The sequence below is a fragment of the Crotalus tigris genome, unplaced genomic scaffold (genome assembly GCF_016545835.1).
Source record: "Crotalus tigris isolate CLP2741 ecotype Arizona unplaced genomic scaffold, ASM1654583v1 scf7180000019068.10715455, whole genome shotgun sequence".
In the NCBI taxonomy this organism is placed as follows: domain Eukaryota; kingdom Metazoa; phylum Chordata; class Lepidosauria; order Squamata; family Viperidae; genus Crotalus; species Crotalus tigris.
In genome coordinates, this window is record NW_024097358.1 from 5,373,329 (window position 1) to 5,396,430 (window position 23,102).

General features: G+C 41.3%; 1 protein-coding gene across 6 annotated transcripts in view; it reads left to right on the forward strand.

Annotated features, from left to right (window-relative positions):
• SHC4 (SHC adaptor protein 4) overlaps nt 1-23,102 on the forward strand; it is a 35,986-nt gene that overhangs the window by 776 nt on the left and 12,108 nt on the right. Inside the window, exons 1-3 of one of the 6 annotated variants that reach the window (XM_039359134.1) lie at nt 1,808-3,543; nt 14,344-14,414; nt 22,169-22,232. In XM_039359134.1, coding sequence (XP_039215068.1) covers nt 2,953-3,543; nt 14,344-14,414; nt 22,169-22,232 — 726 coding nt within the window. In that variant the 5' untranslated portion in view covers nt 1,808-2,952. Of the gene's footprint in view, nt 1-1,807; nt 3,544-6,348; nt 6,406-13,955; nt 13,986-14,343; nt 14,415-22,168; nt 22,233-23,102 lie in introns of those variants that run through there. The other 5 variants (XM_039359133.1, XM_039359132.1, XM_039359138.1 and 2 more) reach the window with 5 other exon arrangements.

The window sequence follows — 23,102 nt, forward strand, 5'->3', positions numbered from 1 at the left end:
TTGTTTGGCGACCCTCGTGAAATGGTCGTTCGACCCCAAATGGGGTCCCGACCCACAGGTTGAGAACCACTGACCTAGACTTTCCCACCTGAGGTCAGGAGAGTGAAAATCCAATGCACTTTGCAATCTCTGACTGCACAAGTCAGGCCTGTGTTTAAGCTTTCCAAAATTGAAAATAAAAGTGATTTCAATTATTATTTCCTCTTCTGCCAGGTTTTCCCTCCTCCCGTTGACATAGAAAGCTACTGTTTGTTTCCTTTATTTAAATGAAAGGCTTTTAAAAAAAATCCTTCATTTCACATGTGCAACACCCTGTGACTTAGAAAAACACTGTGTTATTATTAAGTATCTCTTCCCACACCGCGGGCCCACTCACTGATGCCTCTAGGTAGATGAGCTTTCCTTTGATGTTTCTCTTTTCCCTTTCTTGCTTGCATCACTGGAAAGAGGAGAAAAGAAGACTTTTTTAGCAGAAGAAATTGCGGCCTAGCAAAACTTGCCTTCAAGAAGAACCCGAATGGGGTTTTCTGGGATCATGTGAAGCTTTGTAGAGCAGGATTAACCATCGTGTTAAATAGCGTTCAGTGTTGTGGGTTCGCTGCAAACAATGGTGCTTTTTGTGTGGCTTGAGTGTGCTTTCCCATGAGAAAAGTGAATGTACCTCTTGTGACCAGTATGGCCCCTCTGGTGTCGAAAACACGACGGAAAACAGAGAGGTAGGAATGAGTTTCATGCGAGCTGCTCACTAATCCAGAATGTACACCATCTTCCCCATGTCAACGCTAGGCTGAGGCTGATTTGCTTCTGAGACCTCAGCACATTGTCGGAGCAGACAACAGCAGAGAGAAAGAAAGAAAGACCGTGGGGTGAATCGGAATCAATCCAAAGATAGTACAACATCCAGGAGGGAAAAAAATAATAATAATACTAAAATCAGTCTAAAACTGAGAACATGGTTCCCCTCCCCACCCCAAGAAGATTTTCAGAAATTACTAAGGACTAAACCGGGTTTCGGATGGAGGAAAGCTTAAGGGCCGTTGCTTCTTCAGAATAAATCCCTCTGCGTGTTGCAAGGGGAGGTTGCAGCATCTCTTTTGTTGGGAAAGATCCCAAGTTCAACGTCTTTTCATATTTTTAGATTTGAAGACAGAAGGTGATAGAGGCTGGGGGAAGAGACACCTTCCATCAGCTCGGGCGACCTCCATGGAGAGGATTGGATGTTTTAAGCAGTCTCAATCTTCCTGTCTCTTCCTGTTATTGTGTACCCCTTCCAGCTTTGAGCTCACTCCAAACAGAGTCCTTTTTGAAAATACAAAACCATGCTAATGAACCCAGCAATAAAGCTGCAGGATTCCACCCCTTCCCCCCCCAACTCACCCTACCCTTCCCCTCTCTTCTCCCTAGATGCACTTTCGTCTTCCTTCCTTAATGCCTGTGATGGCTCGCAGTTTCTTGAGGATGTGATGTATTTATTGAATTGCCTGCTCAGGTCCCGGGCTTCCTGTGTTGCCCTTTTCTTCTGATCTGCCTTCCCAGTAAATAGAAAGCAGCTCTGTTTCTTAAAGAAAGAAAAAAGAAACAGGAAAAAGACAACAACCCCCCCCCCCAGATCATCATTCTTTTCCCCCCAGGGCTTTATATCCTATGAATTAATGCCTTTTCTTTATGCTACGCGCCTGCTGCTGCATTGCAGAAAACCACACGCTCTCCATCTTTCTTCTCAACAAGAGAGAGAGAAAAAAAATCTGAATTGCATCTCATGCCAAGATTGCCTCCCCCCCCCCCCCTCACTGGCTACCTCCCGGTACAGTGAAAGCTGCCCCTTTGCCAAAAGTCACATTTTGGATGGCTACTAGTTTAGTGTATTTATGGTGCGTGAGTCATCAGGCTCCCTTCCGATTGGCTGCAGACTAAACACCCCTGGGACTGCCAGTCAGTTACAGCCATTCTCAGCTTCATTCACAGATTTATTTAGCTTGCACACAGTGAGATCCATTCAGAAAACTTCATTCATAAAAAAGAAGAGGAAAAAGAAGAAGAAGAGGATGAGGAGGATGAGGAAAAGCAACGTTCTTTCTGAAACGTTTCCAAGAAATCGGTCATCCTGAGCTGGAGGTGGAAAAATGCTAAGGCGATGGCTCCCAAGAATGATGGACAACGCTTCCATTGACTGATGGTTGTTCTGAAGATCTGAAGTTCTGCTGTGCCAGAACCTCAATCTACGCGGGGTATTTGAGGATCACTATGCTACTGAGGGGTCTTTAAGGACGAGCAAGCTTTTTGCAGACAGAAGCTGAGCTTCGTTCATAGAACACGTTAACCTGGACTTTTTTTTTTGCTTCAAGCTGCCTTTGTTGGATTTTATTTTAATTTCAGAGAAGTGTTTTTTTCCCCACATCAGCTGATCAAATCACTGTTAATCAACTTAGAAGAAGGCTACTTTCTTCTCAAAAAAAAAACAACAACACCCTTGCTGTTGTTTTTCAAGAAAGAGTAGAGTTTTTAGATTTCTTATGGTGTCTTCGTCCTAAATACCGGTACTTCATTTTTTTTTTTAAAGGTAGCCGGGTCTTTAACATTAATCCTACACAGAATCAAGATATTGAGTGTTGAAAACTGAGAAGAATTTGAAGTTTGCTTGCTTTGAAATTATGATAACTGTTCAGATTAAGTAGACGTAGCTTTGGGATATGGGCTTCATATGTCTTTCACTTTGATTTAATTTCAGACAATCAAATGACCAGGCAAATTGAAACAGGGTTTATGAAGAAGAAGAAACATTCCGGAGATGTTTTGAGAGCATCCACAGAGACCAGAAACCCTGTTTTCTTATTTTTTCTATTCAAAATTGTTTTGATCTGTCTGGTTCCCTATTTTGTTTGGTCATTCATAAGAAAGCAGCTAGGTTAAGGGCGGGGGACGAGGAGACTGAGTTACAAAACTTTGCAGGCTATGAGAGAACCTATCCTCTATTGCTTGAGTGCACAACTACTGGATGTAGAAGTCTTAAGAGAACTAGGAATGCTCCACAGGACTAAATATAGTCGTTTTAGAAATGAGTCCCACACCTCACTGGAGGAAGACACGTCGACGAGCGATATTCTCCGCCTGAAGTCTTCTTCAGCTTCTCCTTCCAGTACTTCTAAGACACTCACTGAAGATGTCCCAGTTGGTACCTCGGACAGCTCCATTTCGTTGTGTACCTTGGTACCCCGCATGGCCAACGTTAAGCTGGCCAACCCTTCCACCTTGCCAACCTTGAAGAACTTCTGCCTACGAACGAAAGAGGTGCCAAGGTTTAAACTCACCGAATGCGTCACTGTCCAGGCCAGCCGAACCGTGCCAGAAATCGGCTTAAGTGGCTCCTTGTCTGCTGCTTATTCCCAGGGAGAGCCAGTCAAGGCATTCAAGTCAAGCCCAAACACCCAAGAGAACTGTGTTTTGTTAGCCGTGGGAGACTCTGGCTTCCTATCCAAGCCAGGCAAAGATCTTGGACAAAAGGGTGAATCCAGTTTGGAGAAAGGGATATCCTACACTGCCCGGGTAAGTAGCTTCCCTTGATCTTTTCCTCTGCAGTAGTGATCATATGAACAAATATGTGTAAGCTCCCTTGGAATTAATGTATCTTGACCGTGTATCCTTTTGGTAAAGCTTTGCAGTACGCACCTTTTCCTTGACAAGCAAAGTCAATAGGAGAAGCTGGATTTGCTTAACGACCATGATGATTTGCTTAAAAATGACATAAAATTGGGTGCAACTCACTTAGCAACTGCATGACTTAGTGACCAAAGTTTCAGTCTCAACTGCAGTCGTAAGTCGAGGAAGAGTTATATTTCTGTTTTACACTTCAGCTGCTAGCCTTCTAAGGAAATAAATATTTAGCCCACCTCGTTTTATATGCTGAAGTCTGATTCCAAAACGAGAATTAGGAACGACTCTTGTTCCATTATTTCCCTCACATTTCACTAAAAATGCCTGTAAATCCTTCCCTCCTTTAGGCTCTGTGAACAAATATGAGAGCATTTACCTTTGTACAGGGCGAAAAATAGACCACACTTACAGAGTAACGATGTAATTAAGATGCTCCCTTATTTGGTGTGATACACTGTGTGAATTACCTTGTAAGAAAACTGGCACATGGAAAAAGCATGAAGAAAATACGGTATCTAGCTAAGCCTTTAACATGTCGAGGAAGTGACCCTTTAAAACAAAACACAAAGAAAGACACAGGAAGATTTGTGCAACACACTGAATGCAAACGAGTGAATCTTAACGCTAGCTTAGCTACTATTCGAAGGCAGTTCATGTGCTTTCAGTTTATTGGGCAACGCATAATGCAAACCCACTAAATTGGGTCAATGAGGAAAAACAATGCTTCAGTTAATCACGAGTTAGCAATGCTATCACTGGGGCAAGCAAATTCTGCCACTCCTAGGAAAAAAAACCAAGAAGATTCATTCCAGGATACAAAAGACAACCCCCAAAACTAGGTTAATGTAAAAAACAAGGATAGATTTGTACAAACCAGGACTGAATAACATTTTTTTTCTTCCAAAGGGACTCTACACATTTCATTTTATTACATTATTTTCAGTCTGAGAGCCATAGTGTGGGGGAAGGATGGTGGTGTCACCAGAGTGAATAAAATTGAATGTTTGGGGCTTTATTTTTAGAAGTTTGTGGAGAAGTAGAAAATAGATGTATGAAATCTCCCGGAAGCTTAACATGCCTATTTTATTGATCTGATTGTAAAAAAGAGAAAGAAAGAAAGAAAGAAAGAAAGAAAGAAAGAAAGAAAGAAAGAAAGAAAGAAAGAAAGAAAGAACATTGCATCTCCCAAGTTTACAATGTTCTCCTTAAACGTCCGCATCCTCCTTGAGGTTCAGGGCCGAAGCATAAAAATGGGGCTGGAAGTTATACTGAAGCTAAATTGGTGCTTGCAAGGAGGCTGTTAAAAATGCATGTAAAAAGAATGACAGATGAACAGAGAGTAAACCCCACTCTCAAACAGATAAACAGAGAGCAAACCCGACTTTTGGCACTGATGATGTTACCTAGCTGGGTAATGAAATGTCTCCAAGAAAGCAGCCAAGCTCAGAGAGCACCAAGGACCCCACAGTTCCACCCTGAGCTACAAATAGTCTCTACTACTGGGACTTTGATTGCATAGTTGTGGCTGCTTATCCAGCTGTTTTTTAGTCCCCTGTCAGCACGATAAAATTGGCTAGCTTTCCCTGAGAGAAGCCTTGGGGTAATATGTGAGTTTTACCACTGTACCTTGAACAGTTAAAAGCCTCGTGTAAAAAGCTAACAAGCTGTCCCATGGGGTAGAGCACCAAGGACATCCTGTATGGAGCAATACCACAGTTAAGCAGATAAATAATGGTTTAAATCATCACATCATAATGCTTCCATAGTGGTGCAGTGGTTTAGAATGCAATATTGCAGGTTAACTCTGCCCATTGCCAGCAGTTCGATCCTGACCAGCTCAAGATTGACTCAGCCTTCCGAGGTCGGTAAAATGAGGACCCGGATTGTTGGAGGTCAATATACGGACTCTGTAAACTGCTTAGAGAGGGCTGTAAAGCACTGTGAGGCGGTATATAAGTCTAAGTGCTGTTGCTGTTCCTGCTGCAGGAAGATGGCTTGTGATTCTGTTGCCTATTTTTGCATGAATTGGTGCAAAATTGCAATTCTCCCTTAGTTTCTGCCCTTGCTGTCCTCTTTTTCCCCTGGGAGAAATGTATCAACCATTTTGGCACTTTATCAGCGGCTGTGTTATTATGCACCTATCCAAATTAATCTGATTTTAAAAAAAAAGGATTGGGCATCTGAAGAAGAAGAAGGAGGAGAAGGAGAAGGAGAGGGAGGGGGGAGGAGGAGGAGGAGGAGGAGGAGGAGGAGGAGGAGGAGGAGGAGGAGGAGGAGGAGAAGAGAGAAGAAGAAGAAGAAGAAGAAGAAGAAGAAGAAGAAGAAGAAGAAGAAGAAGAAGAAGAAGAAGAAGAAGAAGAAGAAGAAGAAGAAGAAGAAGAAGAAGAAGAAGAAGAAGAAGAAGAAGAAGAAGAAGAAGAGAAGAAGAAGAAGAAGAAGAAGAAGAAGAAGAAGAAGAGGAGGAGGAGGAGGAGGAGGAGGAGGAGGAGGAGGAAGAAGAAGAAGAAGAAGAAGAAGAAGAAGAAGAAGAAGAAGAAGGAGAAGAGGAGGAGGAGGAAGAAGAAGAAGAAGAAGAAGAAGAAGAAGAAGAAGAAAGAAGAAGAAGAAGAAGAAGAAGAAGAAGAAGAAGAAGAAGAAGAAGAAGAAGAAGAAGAAGAAGAAGAAGAAGAAGAAGAAGAAGAAGAAGAAGAACTCAGCTTAGATTTAAGATGTATTATATTATTGCCGGTCCACAATAGCCTAGGTTAGTAAGAGGTGAGACAGCTTCTTCTAGACTGCATTTGCACACAACGTAAGCCAAAGCCTAATTCATGATCTTTAATGTGTTTTGTGAAGTCAGTAGCTGTGAGCTATTTAGTAAACCACTTTTAAGCAAACCTGGGCTTCTTGCCTTTGCAATGCCATCTCAGGTGTGCCCTGTAGAAGATTCCAGATTATATTTTAATGTGTAAAAGGTGGATTCATGTAGAAATGCAGGAATCCGTTCTATCAGCCTCTGATTAAATATGCAGTATCTTTATTTGTACCGAAAAGGCTAAGAATTTTTACCTTTCATTTTATTTTACTGTAATTTGATCATCGCAGGGTAGATCATTCAGGGTTATTAGGAATTGGGCAGCATACAGGTTTAATACAGGAAACTATTACAGACTAAAAATTGCAAAACCAATCTGTATTTCAGCTGATTTTTTTCTCTGCAACAATATAATAATATAACCCATATTGAATTTCTTATGGTTCTGATATCTAAACATAAAAGATTTTTATTTTTTAGGGGCAGAATGTTAATTAAATATCATTTCGTTTCATTAAAAGCAAATAGCAAATGTGATAGGCTTTTGCTATGGGCATTAATACTTCCTTCTTTTGATCATATTACAGAATATGTGATTTATATATCTTCATATACTATATATAAACAGTGATAAATTGGTAGTGGAATTCCCCATTTTTTTAAAAAAAAACAGCACCAGGTGAGTTGGCCAAATGTATTTATATGCAAACGCTCACTTTCACTTCCTAGTAAAAGAAAGCTGTTTGTTGCATGAGTGATTTTTGTCTCTTTTTCTTGAAAAACCACATTTTCCATACCCTTACTGGCGTATCTTGCCACTTCCTGCCTGCTTTGAGTTTTTACTGTCCTGGACCCCAAACTCATCCTTCAAGGCTTTTAAAATGGCGTAGAAAGTGGTTGATGAAAACATTCAATTAGATGCACTTTTTAAAAATAGCGATCTTTTTAAGAGTGGAAGACAAGGGTGACAGAGACTGTAGTTAGTACAACCAGGACCTTTGGCGAGTGAATGCTCATCATAGTGACCTCATTCCCAAACTACTCCCTGCTGTATCCTATACAAACATGAATTTGTCTCTCTATTTTTTATAGCTATAGCATTTAGACTTATATACTGCTTCCCAGTGCTTTACAGCTCTCTCTAAGTGGTTTACAGAGTCAGCATATTGTTCCCAACAATCTGGGTCCTCATTTTACCGACCTTGGAAGGATGGAAAGCTGAGTCAACCTTGAGCCGGTCAGGATCAAACTGCAGACTGTGGGCAGAGTCAGCCTGCAATACTGGACATTCTAATATAGCAAGAAAACTCTTAGCAATGCTTGGTTTTACCTCCTTGAATAAAAAGCATCAATTCACCCCATCGTTTTACAGTTTAATTGACTGGCTGATAGAGCGTGGGCCAACAAGTTGTTTTTAATTAACCCCATAGATAGATTTTGCTCTGTGATGGTCTCTCCCTAATCTGGTCTTTTGGATTTTCCAACATTGCTACTGTATATTGAGTCCATGCTCCTTACATTATGGATAATTTGGGCCTGGTCATTTGTGCTTCAAGTGAGAGTTGTGGGTTGATATATTTGAGGACTCATTGGTTTGTTTTCTTGGTTGTCCATATTATTCTCAGGATCTTCTCCAACATCAATGTTCAAAAGCATCAATCTTCCTATCCTGCTTTTTTACTCATTGGCTCACAGGGACTATCCTGACTTTCATGAGCCAGATCTTTGTAGACATAGATGTGTCATAGATCATACACCATAGATTTGAATATCTCCTCCGAGGCATTCATAGCTGCTTTACCATGTGCAACTCTGAGGTAAATTTCCTGACTGCTTCTTCTGTAAAATTCCAAAGCATTGCCTTCTGCTGCCTTCACTCTTGCCCATCCAAATGCCAACACCCATACAAAATAGGTCCTGATCCAAAGTGTAAGTTGGGCACAACTGCTCTGAAGAATTCTTCTGCTTGCAAACGAGTCGATATGCAAAACTTCCTACACCTGTTTTCCACAACCTTCCCACAACTGTCTAAAAATAGAGGTCAGAATGTTCACCCTTACAAATTTCTGGTGATATCACCCTCTCAGTGGCTCTCTTTCCTCCGGTTTGCAGCTCTCAGACTGAAAATAATGTTTAAAAACGAAAAGTTGGGGCCCCTTGCGAAGAAAAAGGCTTATCTTAGCCTTCTTTCCAAGGCATTTTTTTTTAAAAATTAGAAGCTGGAGACTCCTGGTTTGAGGCTTTTTGTTTTTTGTTTTTTTATAATCTCCATTCTTTAATTTAGTTCAGTTGGAAAGTATGGTTGGGGAGAAAAAAATGAGCAAAAGGGTCCATGGACCTTTTGGAGTTTTGAGAAAAATCTTGCAAAACATCCATAAACTAGAAGACAAAACGACAGGGCTTCTTCCTACCACCTCTTTCCCCAAACCTGTCCTAATTGTCCTCTCTCCCAAAGATGCGTTCTATCTCCTCATTATAATATTTGAATACTTGCCTAGATGAGGCACCTGTGACCATTCAGATGTGATAAACTCCCAGGATCCTTCACCATTGGCTGCACTTTCTGAGGATGCTGGGAACTGTAGTTCAGCAACAGCAGGGAAGCAGTAGGTCCCCTGACATGTGACGCAATCAAGCACACAAGAAGGCTACAACCCTATATGTTATGTGATCCTGAAAGTAGGATTTTTATTTTGACAATAAGATGTTACCCATCTTCCTGTCAAGTGCCCAGGAAATGAGGAAATCCAGGCAGTTGAAATGATATTTAAGGGTTTATTGCGAGCTTACGCTCTCTACAAGAATCTGAACTACTAACAGTCAAAGCAAATTGGTGGTAGATAAGAGTCAATGGAATTCAAGGTGGGATGGATGTAGCTCTCTTGTTGGCTCCTACATCATCTTGGCCTCTCTCCTCTTCCATGGGTCCTTCTGTGTTGTCTTGGCATCTGCTGACAGAGTCGATGGAATTCAAGGTGGGCTGAACTTAGGTCTCTTGTGGGCTTGAAGGAACTCAAGATTGATGATATGTTTGATCCCTCTCTCGGGCTCATTTTGGTCATCTCCTACATCACCCACCCCTCCACCTTGGCCTCCTCCTCTTCCATGGTTTCTTCTATACTGTCTTGGCATATCCATAGAGTCAATGGAATTCAAGGTGGGCTGGACTTAGATCTCTATGGGCTTGAGGTGACTCAAGACTGATGCCATGTTTGATCCCTCCCTCGGGCTCATGTTGGTCATCTCCTACACTTCCACAGACCTATTTGCTTGTATTTCCCACCTCCTACCCCTGCCCATGTTACTTCGCTAAGAAACAGCATTTCGAAGCATCTGCTGTGGCCTTGTCACGAAGACTGCATAAATAAAAGCTTTCCCGCCCCATTGATGACCCCCTCATGGGCATCCAACAAACTTCTATGACTCAGAGCTCCTTGGACTCATCTCTGATTCAGGAAGCAAAAAGATGGCTTTTTGCTTCTCCCTGCTGATTTGCTCGACTGTGCTGGATGCAAACGTTGAATTATAACATTGGAGCCGGAGAGTTGGGGAGGCAGTAGGACCAGAGGCTAGTATTTCCTGAGAGACCTTGGCAGATCTGAGTCTTCTCGGAGGGGAAGAAGGGGGGAGGTTAGCTGCTCCATCCACTTCCTTTGTAATTACTCTCAGTGAGTCATGAGACTTGACCTCTGCGCAAAGGACTGGCAGTTGTGTTGAGAACCCAGCTCTCTGACTAAGCAACCAGCCTGCTGAACAGCTGTGGGAACTGTTAATAGTTCCCCGGAGAGATTTTATTACCCAAGGAAACTCAACATCCTGAAGTTCTTCCTTTGTCATTTCGCAGTGAACACACTGTAACCATAGCGTTGAGTTTCTTTTTCTCCAAGTCTGAAGGAGGGGCAATTTAGGAAGCAGAATAAAAGTCCTGAGGACCCCCCAAAAAGAGTTTATCCCCTCCGGGCTTGACAAACTGCCGTCCAATCTCTTCTTGAAAATGTCCAGTGATGGAGCACCTACAACTTCTGGAGGCAAGCTGTTCCAACTGATTGTTTTCGCTGTCAAGACATTTCTCCTTAGTTTTAGGAAGGGACCTTAGAGCTTGTCTAGTCCAGCCCCCTGTTCAAGCAGGAGAACCTACACCATTCCAGACAAATGGTTGTCCAATTTCTTCTTAAAAACCTCCAGTGATGGAGCACCCACAACTTCTGGAGGCAAGTCGTTCCACTGATTAATTGTTCTGTCAGGAAATTTCTCTTTATTTCTGAGGTTGGATCTCTTTTTAATAATCTTCCACATGTTATTTTTGGTCCTGCCCAAAAAATTATTGGAGAATAAGTCGACTCCCAACTTTTCTGTGTACTGGAAGACAGCCATCATGTCACCCCTAGCCCTTCTCTTTGTTAAACTGGATCAGGGGTAGGCAACCTTGGCTCTTTTATGACTCATGGACCAACTCCCAGAATGGCTGGCTCAGGAATTCTGGGGGTTGAAGTCCATGAGTCATAAAAGAGCCAAGGTTGCCTAACCCTGAACTAGATGTTAATTGGTTAGGCTAGAAGGTCATTGGACTAGATGCTCATTTTTTTAGAGGGGTGTGTGTGATGACTCAGTGGTTAAAGATGCTGAGCTCATCAGCTGGAGAGCTGACAGCCCAGGTTCGAGAACTGAGCACCAAGGAATCGGGCGAGCTCCTGTTCCTTGCCCCAGCTCCTGCCCACCTTGCAGGTTTATTTATTTATTTATTTATTTTCAAATATTTATATGCCGCCCAATCCCAAAGGACTCAGGGCGGCGTACAAAGTTAAAACAATGATAAAACAATAAAATAAAACAGTCATACCGCAAGTCCGATCATATCCTGGCCCCCCGGGGACATCAGCCCCAGGCCTGCCGGAACAGGAGAGTTTTAACGGCTTTCTTAAAGGCCGGCAGGGTGGGAGTAGTTCGAACAGGGAGTAGTTCGAACAGTAGTTCGAACAGTAGTTCGAACAGGGTGGGAGTAGTTGAAAGCAGGAAATGCAGGTAGATTAATAACAGGTAGCCCTCAACATACGACCACAGTTGAGCCCAAAATTTATGTTGTGAGAAATTGGTTAACTGAGTTTTGCCCCATTTTACGATTTTCCTTGCCACTTCACTTGTTGAAGTGAATCACTGCAGTTCTGAAATTAGTAACACGGTTGTTAAGAGAATCCAGCTTCTTCCCCCATTGACTTTGCTTGTCAGAAGGTCGCAAAAGGGGATCACATGATCCCGGGGGACACTGCAACCGTCCTAAATGTGAGTCTGTTGTCAAGCATCCCAATGGAAATTATGTGACTACGGAGATGCCGCAAGGGTCATCAGTGTGTGAACAATGGTTCATAAGTCACTTTTTTCAGTGTCGTTGTAACTTTGGACCATCACTAAATGAACTGTTGTAAGTCAAGGCCTACCTGCTTTGGTGGGAAACTAAGAGCATTCTGTGTGCCTTTGGTGTATAGCCCTGCTGGCCTCGTGATCACGGAAAATGTCTTCAAACAATGCTGGCTCCCTCGTCTGAGAAACAGAGACCAGCACCATGTCCTAGAGTTAATAATAATAAAGCTGGAAGGGATCTTGGAGGTCATCTAGTCCAGCCCCCTGCTCAGGCAGGAAACCGTATACCATTTTGGACAAATGGCTGTCCGGTCTCTTCTTAAAAACTTCCAGTGTTGGAGCATTCACCGCTTCTGGAGGCAGGTTGTTCCACTGGTTAATTGTTCTAACTGTCAGGAAGTTTCTCCTTAGTTCTAGGTTGCTTCTCTCCTTGATGAGTTTCCATCCATTGCTTCTTGTCCTGCCTTCAGGTGCTTTGGAAAATAGCTTGACTCCCTCTTCTTTGTGGCAGCCCCTGAGATACTGGAATACTGCTATCATGTCCCCCCTCATCCTTCTCTTCATTAAACTAGACATACCCAATTCCAGCAACTGTTCCTTATATGTTTTAGCCTCCAGTCCCCTGATCATCTTTGTTGCTCTTCTCTGCACTCTTTCTAGAGTCTCAACATCTTTTTTACATTGTGGTGATCAAAACTGGTGTGGCCTATACATGACTTTACCTTTATCTTCTCATTTCCTAGACAATTGAGACCCCTCAATTGTCCAAAATGCTGAAGTCACTTGACTATCTCTTTTGAAACACCTTGTTCCTACCTTTTCCTTTCTCCTCCGTTTATGTAAATATGGCCTTTACAGAATGTCTGATAAGGACCATTGATAGCAACCCCTTAGTAATGGTTTCTCTCCTCTCTCCCCCTACTTTCCCTTCCCCTCCCCCACAAGGCTTTGCTCAATTCAGCCTCCCACGCATATGTTGAGGGAAGCTTACTCACAGTCATATGATCTCAGCCTGTGACTCACCTACTCCTCCGAATCTTTAGCCTTCATCAAGGGTGGCAAAACCGCAGCCAGCCGGTTTGCAAGATTACTGTTCTTAAGGGGAGGGGGAGGAGGCTTCGAAGCCCACAGGCCTTGAAAAAATACCGCTGCACACCCTTGCTTTTCAGAGCAGAGACCGTAAATGCTGATTAATGGATATCTAACCTTGAAGGGGATTTTCAAAGACTTGATTTGCAACATACATAAACCTTCAGGCCATTATCTTTTTCCTTCTTGTAACTGACTACTAATGGCCGAGAGTTATGGTAACTACAGCGTTGGCCATTAAATAAAATACATTATCATCTTCCAGTAGATGGTAATATATGATATATTATCATATAAATGATATATAGATGATTATAGATGATTATCCATATATTATCATCTTCCATCTTTCTCTCCTCAAATTATTCTTATTCCTTCATGCTACCAGAAGTGCCAATTACTATTACCATATTTTCCGGCATATAAGACGACTTTCTAAACCATGAAAATCTTCTCAAAAGTCGGGGGTCGTCTTATATGCCCCGTCGTCTTATACGCCGGAAAATACGGTATATTGTAGCCTTTACATTATTAGGAAACAGCTACCGCTACCATAAGTCCTCAGAATGGTTACTCAAAGTCCTTCACCCACAGTCTCGTAGGAGAGAGAAAATAAAAAGGACTTTACATGTAATCACACAGGACAGACGAAAATATATTTCTTCAATGTGTGCCTTGGTATGTCATGTGGATCCAGTTACTGGCCAATTTATGGCTTCTTTGTCATTGAACTCTTTTACCCCAGAAAAATGCCTCTGCTATCGTTCTCAGTAATTCATTCCAGGGCTGTGAGGAATGTATCTCAACCTCTGCAACTTTAAGATGTGTGGACTTCAAATACCAGCATTCCCCAGCCGGCCAGAGTTGAAAATCCACACATCTTAAAATTCTCAAGATTGACAATCACTGCTCTATGGTTTAAATGAGCACTGGGAGGCAGATTTTTTTTTTTTTAATTATTGGACAAGATTTTATGGTCCATCATCTTTAAATGCAGCTTATTTATTGCTCTGTATTTCTACTTTCATATCGCATTTGTATGGTGGAAGTATGTTTTATCTATGTTACTGTAAATCACATGGCGTCTCAGGAGGTAGGTGGTGCATCAATTTGGGTAAATAAATAATGTGTTGTCCAAATTAAACATCTTATACATGGGAGATTGTCCCAGTATTCTTGGAAGGGTTTAGAGTTTGGATATTCCATCGAGAAAGAAAGGAATACAGTTCTTCCCGGTTTCATGATTTGAACCCCAGTTTTCTCAGTTTAGGACTAGGTGGAATCTTGTCCATTTGTGAAAATAAAGCTTTAAAAAAAATCAGGAAGTACTACCAGTGAACAGGTTGAAGTATCAACTACCATTTTAAAGAGCAAGGTCTTCCAATCATTCTGTTTTTCCACTGTTTCAACTCTCTCTCTCTCTCTCTCTCTCTCTTTCTCTCAATATTTAGTATATGGGCTGCATTGAGGTGCTCCAATCAATGAGGTCTTTGGATTTTGGCACTCGGACGCAGGTAACCAGGTAAGTTACAGCATCAAACTCCCTCTATTTCTATGCAGGCAGAAATATGCTTTATTTTCTTCTTATTCCCCTGATTTAAAACGGATTGATTTTCTTGGCTTTGTTCTGCTTTGAGCTGCAGTTCATCAGTCAATCAATGTAGTTTTGCTACTGATCACTTTGAATGGATGTTTTTCCTCTGTAGGATTTTATGCCAGTTAAGGGTTTTAAAGCAGCAGCTATATTTTCTTTTTTCTAAAATTATATTAATTATACATTGCTTTTAATTGTTATATCCCTGCTTGGGGATTGAATTGTTAATGAAAAGTTGGGAGTTATATGTAGGTAAATAAATCTAAATACTTACATAAAGGAATAAAAATTTCCTCCAGTTCTCCGCTGACTTTCTCCCTGGATAATCTTCTATTGTATTGTAATGCATTCTGTATAGAGTATTATGAATAAGCCTTATCTGTTTTTCAATGTTTTTCTAATTTAAAAATTTCCTTTTCTTAGGACGTTCACAAATTTAGCCCCATCTGTGTTCTGTATAAGTCTAATACAACATAAAAAAAAAAAATTCCTGTTAAGAATGTAATCAAATGCTTTCATTTTACATAAAACATGTTGGTTTAATTATAACTGCATCTCATATTTTATTAAACTGCTCTCGGGCTGAAAAAAGCAGCTTGCAGGAACTAATTTTTAATTTATCAATAGCACAACAAAATAATATAAATAAAACAGTATCCCTGTCTTTATCTCAGTTCAGGCTAATATCTAATAGTTAGCAAAATAAATGCATTACCCAGTTATCTGAAGCAGGACAGATATGTAGAATAACTATTGAAGACGGAAGCTTCAATGAACAGTATGTTTGTTGCATGGGGTACATTTTAACTGCATATATATCCACCACCACCCCGCAAAAAAAATAAAAATAAATCTAGCTTTAAAGTTGCCCAACAAATTACAAGCAATTAGTGAAACACTGCTGACAATAGTATTCACTCCAGTGGTTGTAAGCCTAAGTTCTCATCCATGGGGATGACGCAGAACCAACCCTAACATTAGGCTCAACTACAGTTGTAAGTCCATGATTACCTGTCTGTAGGTAGAGTTGGTTTAAAGCTAAAATTTTGATGAACACAAGGCCATTTGGCTGGCTTTGCTGTTATACAAAAACTCTGAAATATTCTTTGCATAAGATTTAAAATCAGCCTAGCATGATTAAAAATGTTCCCTGTTTTATCTCCTTACTAATGACTGAACTGCTGGAAGATGGAGACTAGGATTTGATAGTTGGCATTAAGTAAGCATCGTATTCTGGTGCCCCTAATGTCGGACTTGTACTCGGCAGCCAGCAAAGAGCCCGAGGCTGGAAATTATTTCACTAATATACTGGTCATTGTTAATATCGTGTCTGCCACATGAATATTCCAAAACCACAGCAGGAAGCAGTCAAGACAACTCATAGTTGCCCAAGGGCTATTTAAGCAAAAACTATATTGTGCTGAAATCTCATCTTGAGAACTTTCTTGAACATAATCTTGAATTATGTACAGTACTGCAAGGAGAACTTTTGACATTATAGGCTTTACAGAAGCTGTGTGACTAAGTTGTTTCCTTATTACACTCAGCGTTGTTCGAAGCTTCATGTTGTGTTTCATGGCATGTCTTTAGGGTGGAATCTTCTGCATGATTCAGTTGGCTGAGTTGCTTCATTGCTCAGCTATATAGTGTGTCTTAACCATGATTTGCTGAATAAACCAAGTTACCTAGAACAGTGCAACATTAAACCAAAACTCAGATATGCAATGGGCTATCCTGAAAGCTTGAGGGAGATACTTTAGAAAGTAAAGGATAGAAACAAATAAAAAGATTAAAGGTGGATTCCTTTGATTTGATTCCCTTTAGAATTAAATGTGGTCAACGTAGTCATTCTTCGGTCAAATCTTTATTTTCTCCCCTTTTGTCAAGTTAACAGCTACAATTTGGTAACAGGGTGTTTTCTTGAACCCTCTCCATCTTATGGCCTTCAACTGAGGGTTTGTGTAGTCCTTGTCAAAGGAATATTTACACCTGTGCTATACTGTGCTGTGTGTGTGGAAGATGGCATTAGAAGCATTCTAAATTATGCGGCGTTAAGTCTTAATGCACAAGCAGCAATTTGTTTTTGCTTCCCAGAATTGCGGGATTTTAACGCTATGCAGAAGAATGTGTCATGTTTATTTAAGTGTTCGGTATTTCACTGTTTAAAACCACTTAATGATATGCCCGAGCTAACTGTATCTATCAAATGCTTCTGTCTCTGAGATAGAGCGTTCCATTAAGGCTGCATTAAAATGGCGTACGCAGGAGCTTTAAACAGCGCAAACTTTTAACAATTCCTTTTCAACTATCTTGCTTGAGTTTCAGTTTTAATGCAAAAGCTTCTTTTAATAACTGGGCACGGTCTCACCTGTCTCAAAATACAAAAGAAATGCATCTCTTCACCATCACCCACCCCCATTTTCCTTAGCTATACATTTGCTCCTATGTGGCAAAGGAAGTGCCCTATCCAAAGGTATTTGGGCTGTCAGGTGCAAAGAATCGATACCCTACATTAAGTTGAGCTCATTCATTGCTCATGCCTATGCATAAGAATCTAGTCAACTAATGGTCAGCACTAAATTGGCACTAGATAAAGGTCGGTGGAATTCAAGAGGGATTGGACTTAGACATTTGTGGGAATGTAAAGACTCTAGGCTGATTCCTCTCTTGACTCCACCCCCATCTCTGTCTGTCTTCCTCCTACATGTACCACTTGTTTAACAGGATATCGGAACGTACACCGGAATACTTTCTGTTTGGACCTTGGAAGATGTAGTTGAATGGCTTTTTCATCCAATCTCCTGAAGACATTGAATCGGATAGCATATTTTTTGGGATGGAAGGCATCTAGAGCAGGGATCTTGTCCTAAACCTTGTCATCTTTAAGACTTGTGGACTTCAGCTCCCTATGCTGGCTGAGGAATTCTGGGAGCTGAAGTCCACAAGTCTTAAAGATGACAAAGTTGCAGACCCCTAATCTAGAAGATGTAACCCTCTAGATGTCGTTGGAGCCCATGTCCCATTGCCTATATCATATAACCATGCCAGCAAGGCCTGTGTTTGTAGTCATAATACAACTGTATCACGGACAACCACTTCATGAATGAATCGGAGGGCTTCACAGATCAGACTAAGCCATGGGATTGGCTGTGTTTGTATAACCTGTTAGGCTATAACAGTTATTATAAATCATTGTGGCTAGGTACATGCCTTGTGTTAAAGCATAAGCCACAGTTCCCAGCGTGTAATAGTTGGGTAGCCAAGCATGATGTATGGAATAAGTTATGTCATTGCTGCAAGCGAGTTCACCCGTAGGTATCTGAGAGAGCAACTCTCCAGTCAGAATTTTTGTAAAAGAGGAAGAATAATGGTGGACTTACTCCATGTTCCTCAGAAGAACATAGACTTGTTTTCATGGAGGGAACATTCAACTGTTCCATATTTGTTAGGAGACTTTTGTTAATAGCACCTGCAACTGCAACACGGAGAAGCAAGCTAGTATGAAATTGCTGCAACCTACTTTCCCCATTTTAAAAACATTTTTCTTAGGTTTTAATTTACACATTTCCAAAAGGGAGCCAGAACAATCAAAACATAAACCCACGTGCTTGGGTTTTGCCCGAGATACAAGCATTAATAAGCAACCTGTCTTTTCTGGAGTTAGATGACTGCATTCTATTCTGTGAGATTATATTAAACAGTTAGCCTTGGTTCTGCAGTAAATATCCTATGACTGTTTGGTGGGGGGGTCCTCTGTGGTCAAATGAGAATCTTGGGAATATTATATTAAGACTGGATTCAAACATCATGTGGAACCATAATGAGCTATATGGTAACCCTGCAATTTTTACTCATGATTTTATAACTTTGCATGAACTTTCAATATGGGATTGAAGACAACGCAAACTAAGCTGGAATTAGACCACTCATTAAGCCATAAAACATTGGTTTCATGCCAAAATGGCTAAGTTCCAAACACTTGCTAAACTACACACATAGGTTGGGTGTACAGAATGCATACAGAAGACTTTTTAACTAATAGTTGTTGATTCATCCTTTGGTTGTGTTCAAACCACAGTGCCCAGGTTCGCACAAAGCCAATCCTCGTGGCAAAATCGCTTGATGAGTGACCCCAATCTTGGCTTGATATGATGTATGAACCCAGGTCTAAATCTTGGAAATGGTCAGAGAAGATGACTTGAAATAGGAGGCAAATTGCAGAACCAATTCAGCCAGACAGCTTTGTCTCAATGGCTATAAACATTCAACTTTGTTACTGCCATACAATCCCTTTCTGTTCTGTGGTAAAAGACAAGACCTCTGATGCTTAAAAGCTCAACTTCAAGAGCATTCTTACTCCTTGACATCAGCCCACGTTCTTTGCTCTCAGCTGAATTTGGCAAAACAATAAACAAAGTAATGCAGTGTTGTTGCTGAGTTGCTTCTCCACCAGTGAACAAAGCTAGACTCTCCACTGTCTGGAGGCACACAATCCTGGAGGGAGGGGGGAGGCACTGTGGGAGCAGAAATTCCTTGACACCCAAGAGGTGTCCAATGGGTTCTTGGTGTTTTGGGACCAAAAAGGTACCAGTTTCTCAAATGCAGACTAGAATTCTTTTCCCCAGCCTGGTATCTTCTGAAGCAGAGTTCTCCAACCTTGGCAACTTTTAAGACTTGTGGTCTTCAACTCCTAGAATTCCTCAGCCAGATATGCTGAGCAATTCTGGGAGTTAAAGTCCACAAGTCTTACAGTTGCCAAGCTTGGAGATCACCTGTTCTAGAGAGTTTAACAAAAAGCAACAGGCATCTTACATTTCAACATACAGTCTACATAAGTTGGAGAACTTGCTCGTTTTGAGGTGAAGTGTCCTGTTCCATTTGTTTGTTTTAGCAAAATATTGGTGTGTGGTGTCACAATTTAGGAATGACAGGTGGCTTCAAACATGGCAAAGTAAAATGGACGCACGCAGCGTACGATATTGAATGAACTTTTTTCTGGGAAGTTTGGTATGCATCTCTGCTGCCTTTTGATTTCCATTTTAAAAAAAAATCAGAAAAAATGCTGCTGACTCAAATTTCCTGCTAGAGAAAGCTACCTGTCAAATCCAAGTTAGATAGTGTGTCATAACATGGCTATTGCTTTTGTTATTATTGCTGTTCATAGAGTTTGGATCTCATGCATGATCTGGTCTCTTCTGTTTCTTATTTAGGAAACCTTCTGGATTCTGAAATCTCATTGGCCATTGTTCATAGTTGTAATATTTATTTATTTTGGCAACCAGAAATGTTATAAACTTCACCACAAACCTGTATACTATTCAGATCATTTTTGAAAACAAATGGCAGACGACAAACTGGTGACATTTATGCATTGGATCTGGTGTTTCCACAGTAGAGATTCCAGAAAATCAAAATGGCAGCCGCAACATTGAAGCCCTGCCCTCATTTTGCATGTGTCCCATGCAAGAAAGTGGTTAGACTTTAACCATGTAGTCACAGCCGCCATCTTGATTTTTATTTTATTTCTCTCTGGAAACCATCCTGCACTGTTGAACTTGGGAGTGGGAGTTTTTAGTGGTTGCTTAACCTGTTGTATGTTTCCCACCAGTATAATTTGTAACCCATGCTTAATTCTTTTACACATTGGGTGAATCCACCTAATAGTTGTCTATTGAATGACACTATCTTTAATTTAATACAGTGTATGAGTTCCATCTATCCAACAGATCATGAGTTGGTTAAAGATTCTTTGATGCTTTTGAATGTTGGAGAAGACGCTTGAGGATCCCTTGGACTGCAGGGAGATCAAATCAATCAATCCTGAAGGAAACCAACCCTTGACCACTCCTTGGAAGGACAGATACTGAAGCTGAAACTCAAATATTTTGGTCACAAAACGAGAAGGGAGGACTCCTTGGAAAACCCCCTGATGTTGGGAAAGATGGAAGGCGAAAGGAGAAGGGGACGGCAGAGGATGGGAGGGTTAGATAGCGTTATTGATGCAGTTTGGGCAAACTCCAGGAGACAGTGGAGGATAAGGTGGCCCGTGTCCTCTGGTCCATGGGGTCACAAACAGTTGGGCACGGCTTAGTGACTGAACAACAACACAACAGCAACAAAGATTCTTCAGTGTTTAGCAAGCAATGTTCTATTGGAAAAGCAATAGCAAGAACCATTTGGGAGCCATTTCTTCAACCCTGCACAGAGTGGAAAATTACTGAGCGGGATAGCAGTTCCCAAACTTCTGATATTTTTGTCCTCTCAAGAATGAGAATCCTTGTCATGGGGTTACTCATTCTACCCAGTGGGCTTTGGACGAAGCAACTAAGCATTCATCCTTTGCCAAATGTTAGTTGCCTGTGCGCTCTCCTCTTTTTCATTCAGCCTCTCTCTTCCATTCGCTACTGGGCTCCTGGATGGGTTTTATGAGGGTTTTTTTTTTTTTTTTTAAAAAAAACCTTAATAAAGGCCAATTTAATTGCTGAAGAATCTGGCAAGGCTTTTTTCTCTCATTAGCTGTTTATGGGATGGGAGTGAAGCTGAACTCCATCGCAATGAATGCATTTATTTACATCCTGCTATTTTCCTAAGAGCACTCGAGAGATGCGGCCCTGTAATAATAAAATCCATATAATTGCATCAGTAAAAAAGCAAGGATATAATCCTGTTTTTTAAAGCAGTAGGAAAATATATTCAGTGTTTAAACCTATTAGCCGGGTGAGGTCATCCAGATAAGGAGTGCTGGAGTGCTAGCTCTATTGTTATTCTGAGATTTACATCAATAGGAACTTACAATTCTGAAAGTGCCCCTCCCTTCATGTTGACATTGCCCAGAAGGAAGGAGGATGAGACCCTTTCATCATCCCTTCTCCTTCAGACTCAACTCTCATTTGTCCATTCTCCACCTCTTCTCCTGTCTTCCAAGGGCATCCCACATACCTTTACAAAACCAAAGATGGATGGATGGATAGATGATGATGATGATAGTAATTACAGTAATAATAATAAAGTTGGAAGGGACCTTGGAAGTCATCTAGTCATCTACTCTAGATATAGAGATAGATAGATAGATAGATAGATAGATAGATAGATAGATAGATAGATAGATAGATAGGTAGATAGGTGGGTGGGTGGGTATGGATTGATGGGGTGGATGGGTAGGGATGGATGGGTAGAGATGGAGGGAGGGATAGATTGCAGATAGATAGATAGATAGATAGATAGATAGATAGATAGATAGACAGACAGACAGATAGGGATGGATAGGTAGGTGGGTGGGTGGGGATGGATGGGTAGGTATGGATGGAGGGATAGATTGCAGATAAATAAATGGTAGAAAGAAAGAAAGAAAGAAAGAAAGAAAGAAAGAAAGAGAAAGAAATGGATGGATGGATGGGTGGGTGAGTGGATGGGGATGGATTGATGGGTAGGGATGGATGGGTGGGTGGATGGATGGGGATGGAGGGATGGAGGGAGGGATAGATTGCAGATAAATAGATGGTAGATAGATAGTTGATAACAAACCCTGGGCTTCTCTTTCTTGCTCATCCAAAGCCACCTCCCAGGATGACTGTGGGGCACATTTGGAAGAATGTTCTATTGAATGCTGTGTGGATCCTTAATTGATGGTTTCTCTCCCCCCCCCATTTTTTGATGTAAATCCTTTTCCATTTTTTTTTCAGGGAAGCAATAAGTCGTCTGTGTGAAGCTGTGCCAGGAATACACGGGAACACAAAAAAACGGAAGGTAAATCTATCTTTGATGGCCAACTAGCTTCTTTGAAGGAAAGAACTCCCTCTGGGCCTTAAGAGGTTTACCTTTTACTTGAACCATCAGCACATGCAAAATATATCTACATGTCTTAGGGAACCCTCATATAACCCTCATATTCGTACAGGGAAGAGCAACAAAGATGATCAGGGGACTGGAGGCTAAAACCTATAAGGAACGGTTGCTGGAATTGGGTATGTCTAGTCTAATGAAGAGAAGGACGAGGGGGGACATGATAGCAGTGTTCCAATATCTCAGGGGCTGCCCCAAAGAAGAGAGAGTCAAGCTATTCTCCAAAGCACCCGAAGGCAGGAGAAGAAGCAACGGATGGAAACTAATCAAGGAGAGAAGCAACTTGGAACTAAGGAGAAACTTCCTGACACTTAGAACAATTAACCAGTGGAACACCTGCTTCCAGAAGCGGTGAATGCTCCAACACTGGAGGTTTTGAAGAAGAGACTGGACAGCCATTTCTCTGAAATGGTATAGGGTTTCCTGCCTGAGCAGGGGGTTGGACTAGATGACCTCCAAGATCCCTTCCAACATCATCATCATCGTTGTTATTATTATTTTTATTATTTAATGGAAATTAACGAGTATTGTCCCATTAGCATGGAGTACCATTTTCAGTCTAATGAGAAACCTTGCAAATATCTCTGGATTCTCTAGCATGGCCCACTTAGGGCAGGGGTCTTCAAACATGGCCCTTTTATGACTTGTGGACTTCAACTCCCAGAATTCCTCAGGTGCCCCACGACATTCCTGGCAGGAACCTTGTAACAAACATCTGCAAATGAAACCATGGATAGGTGAAATAAGAAATCAACCCTCTGCTTGTCTTTACAG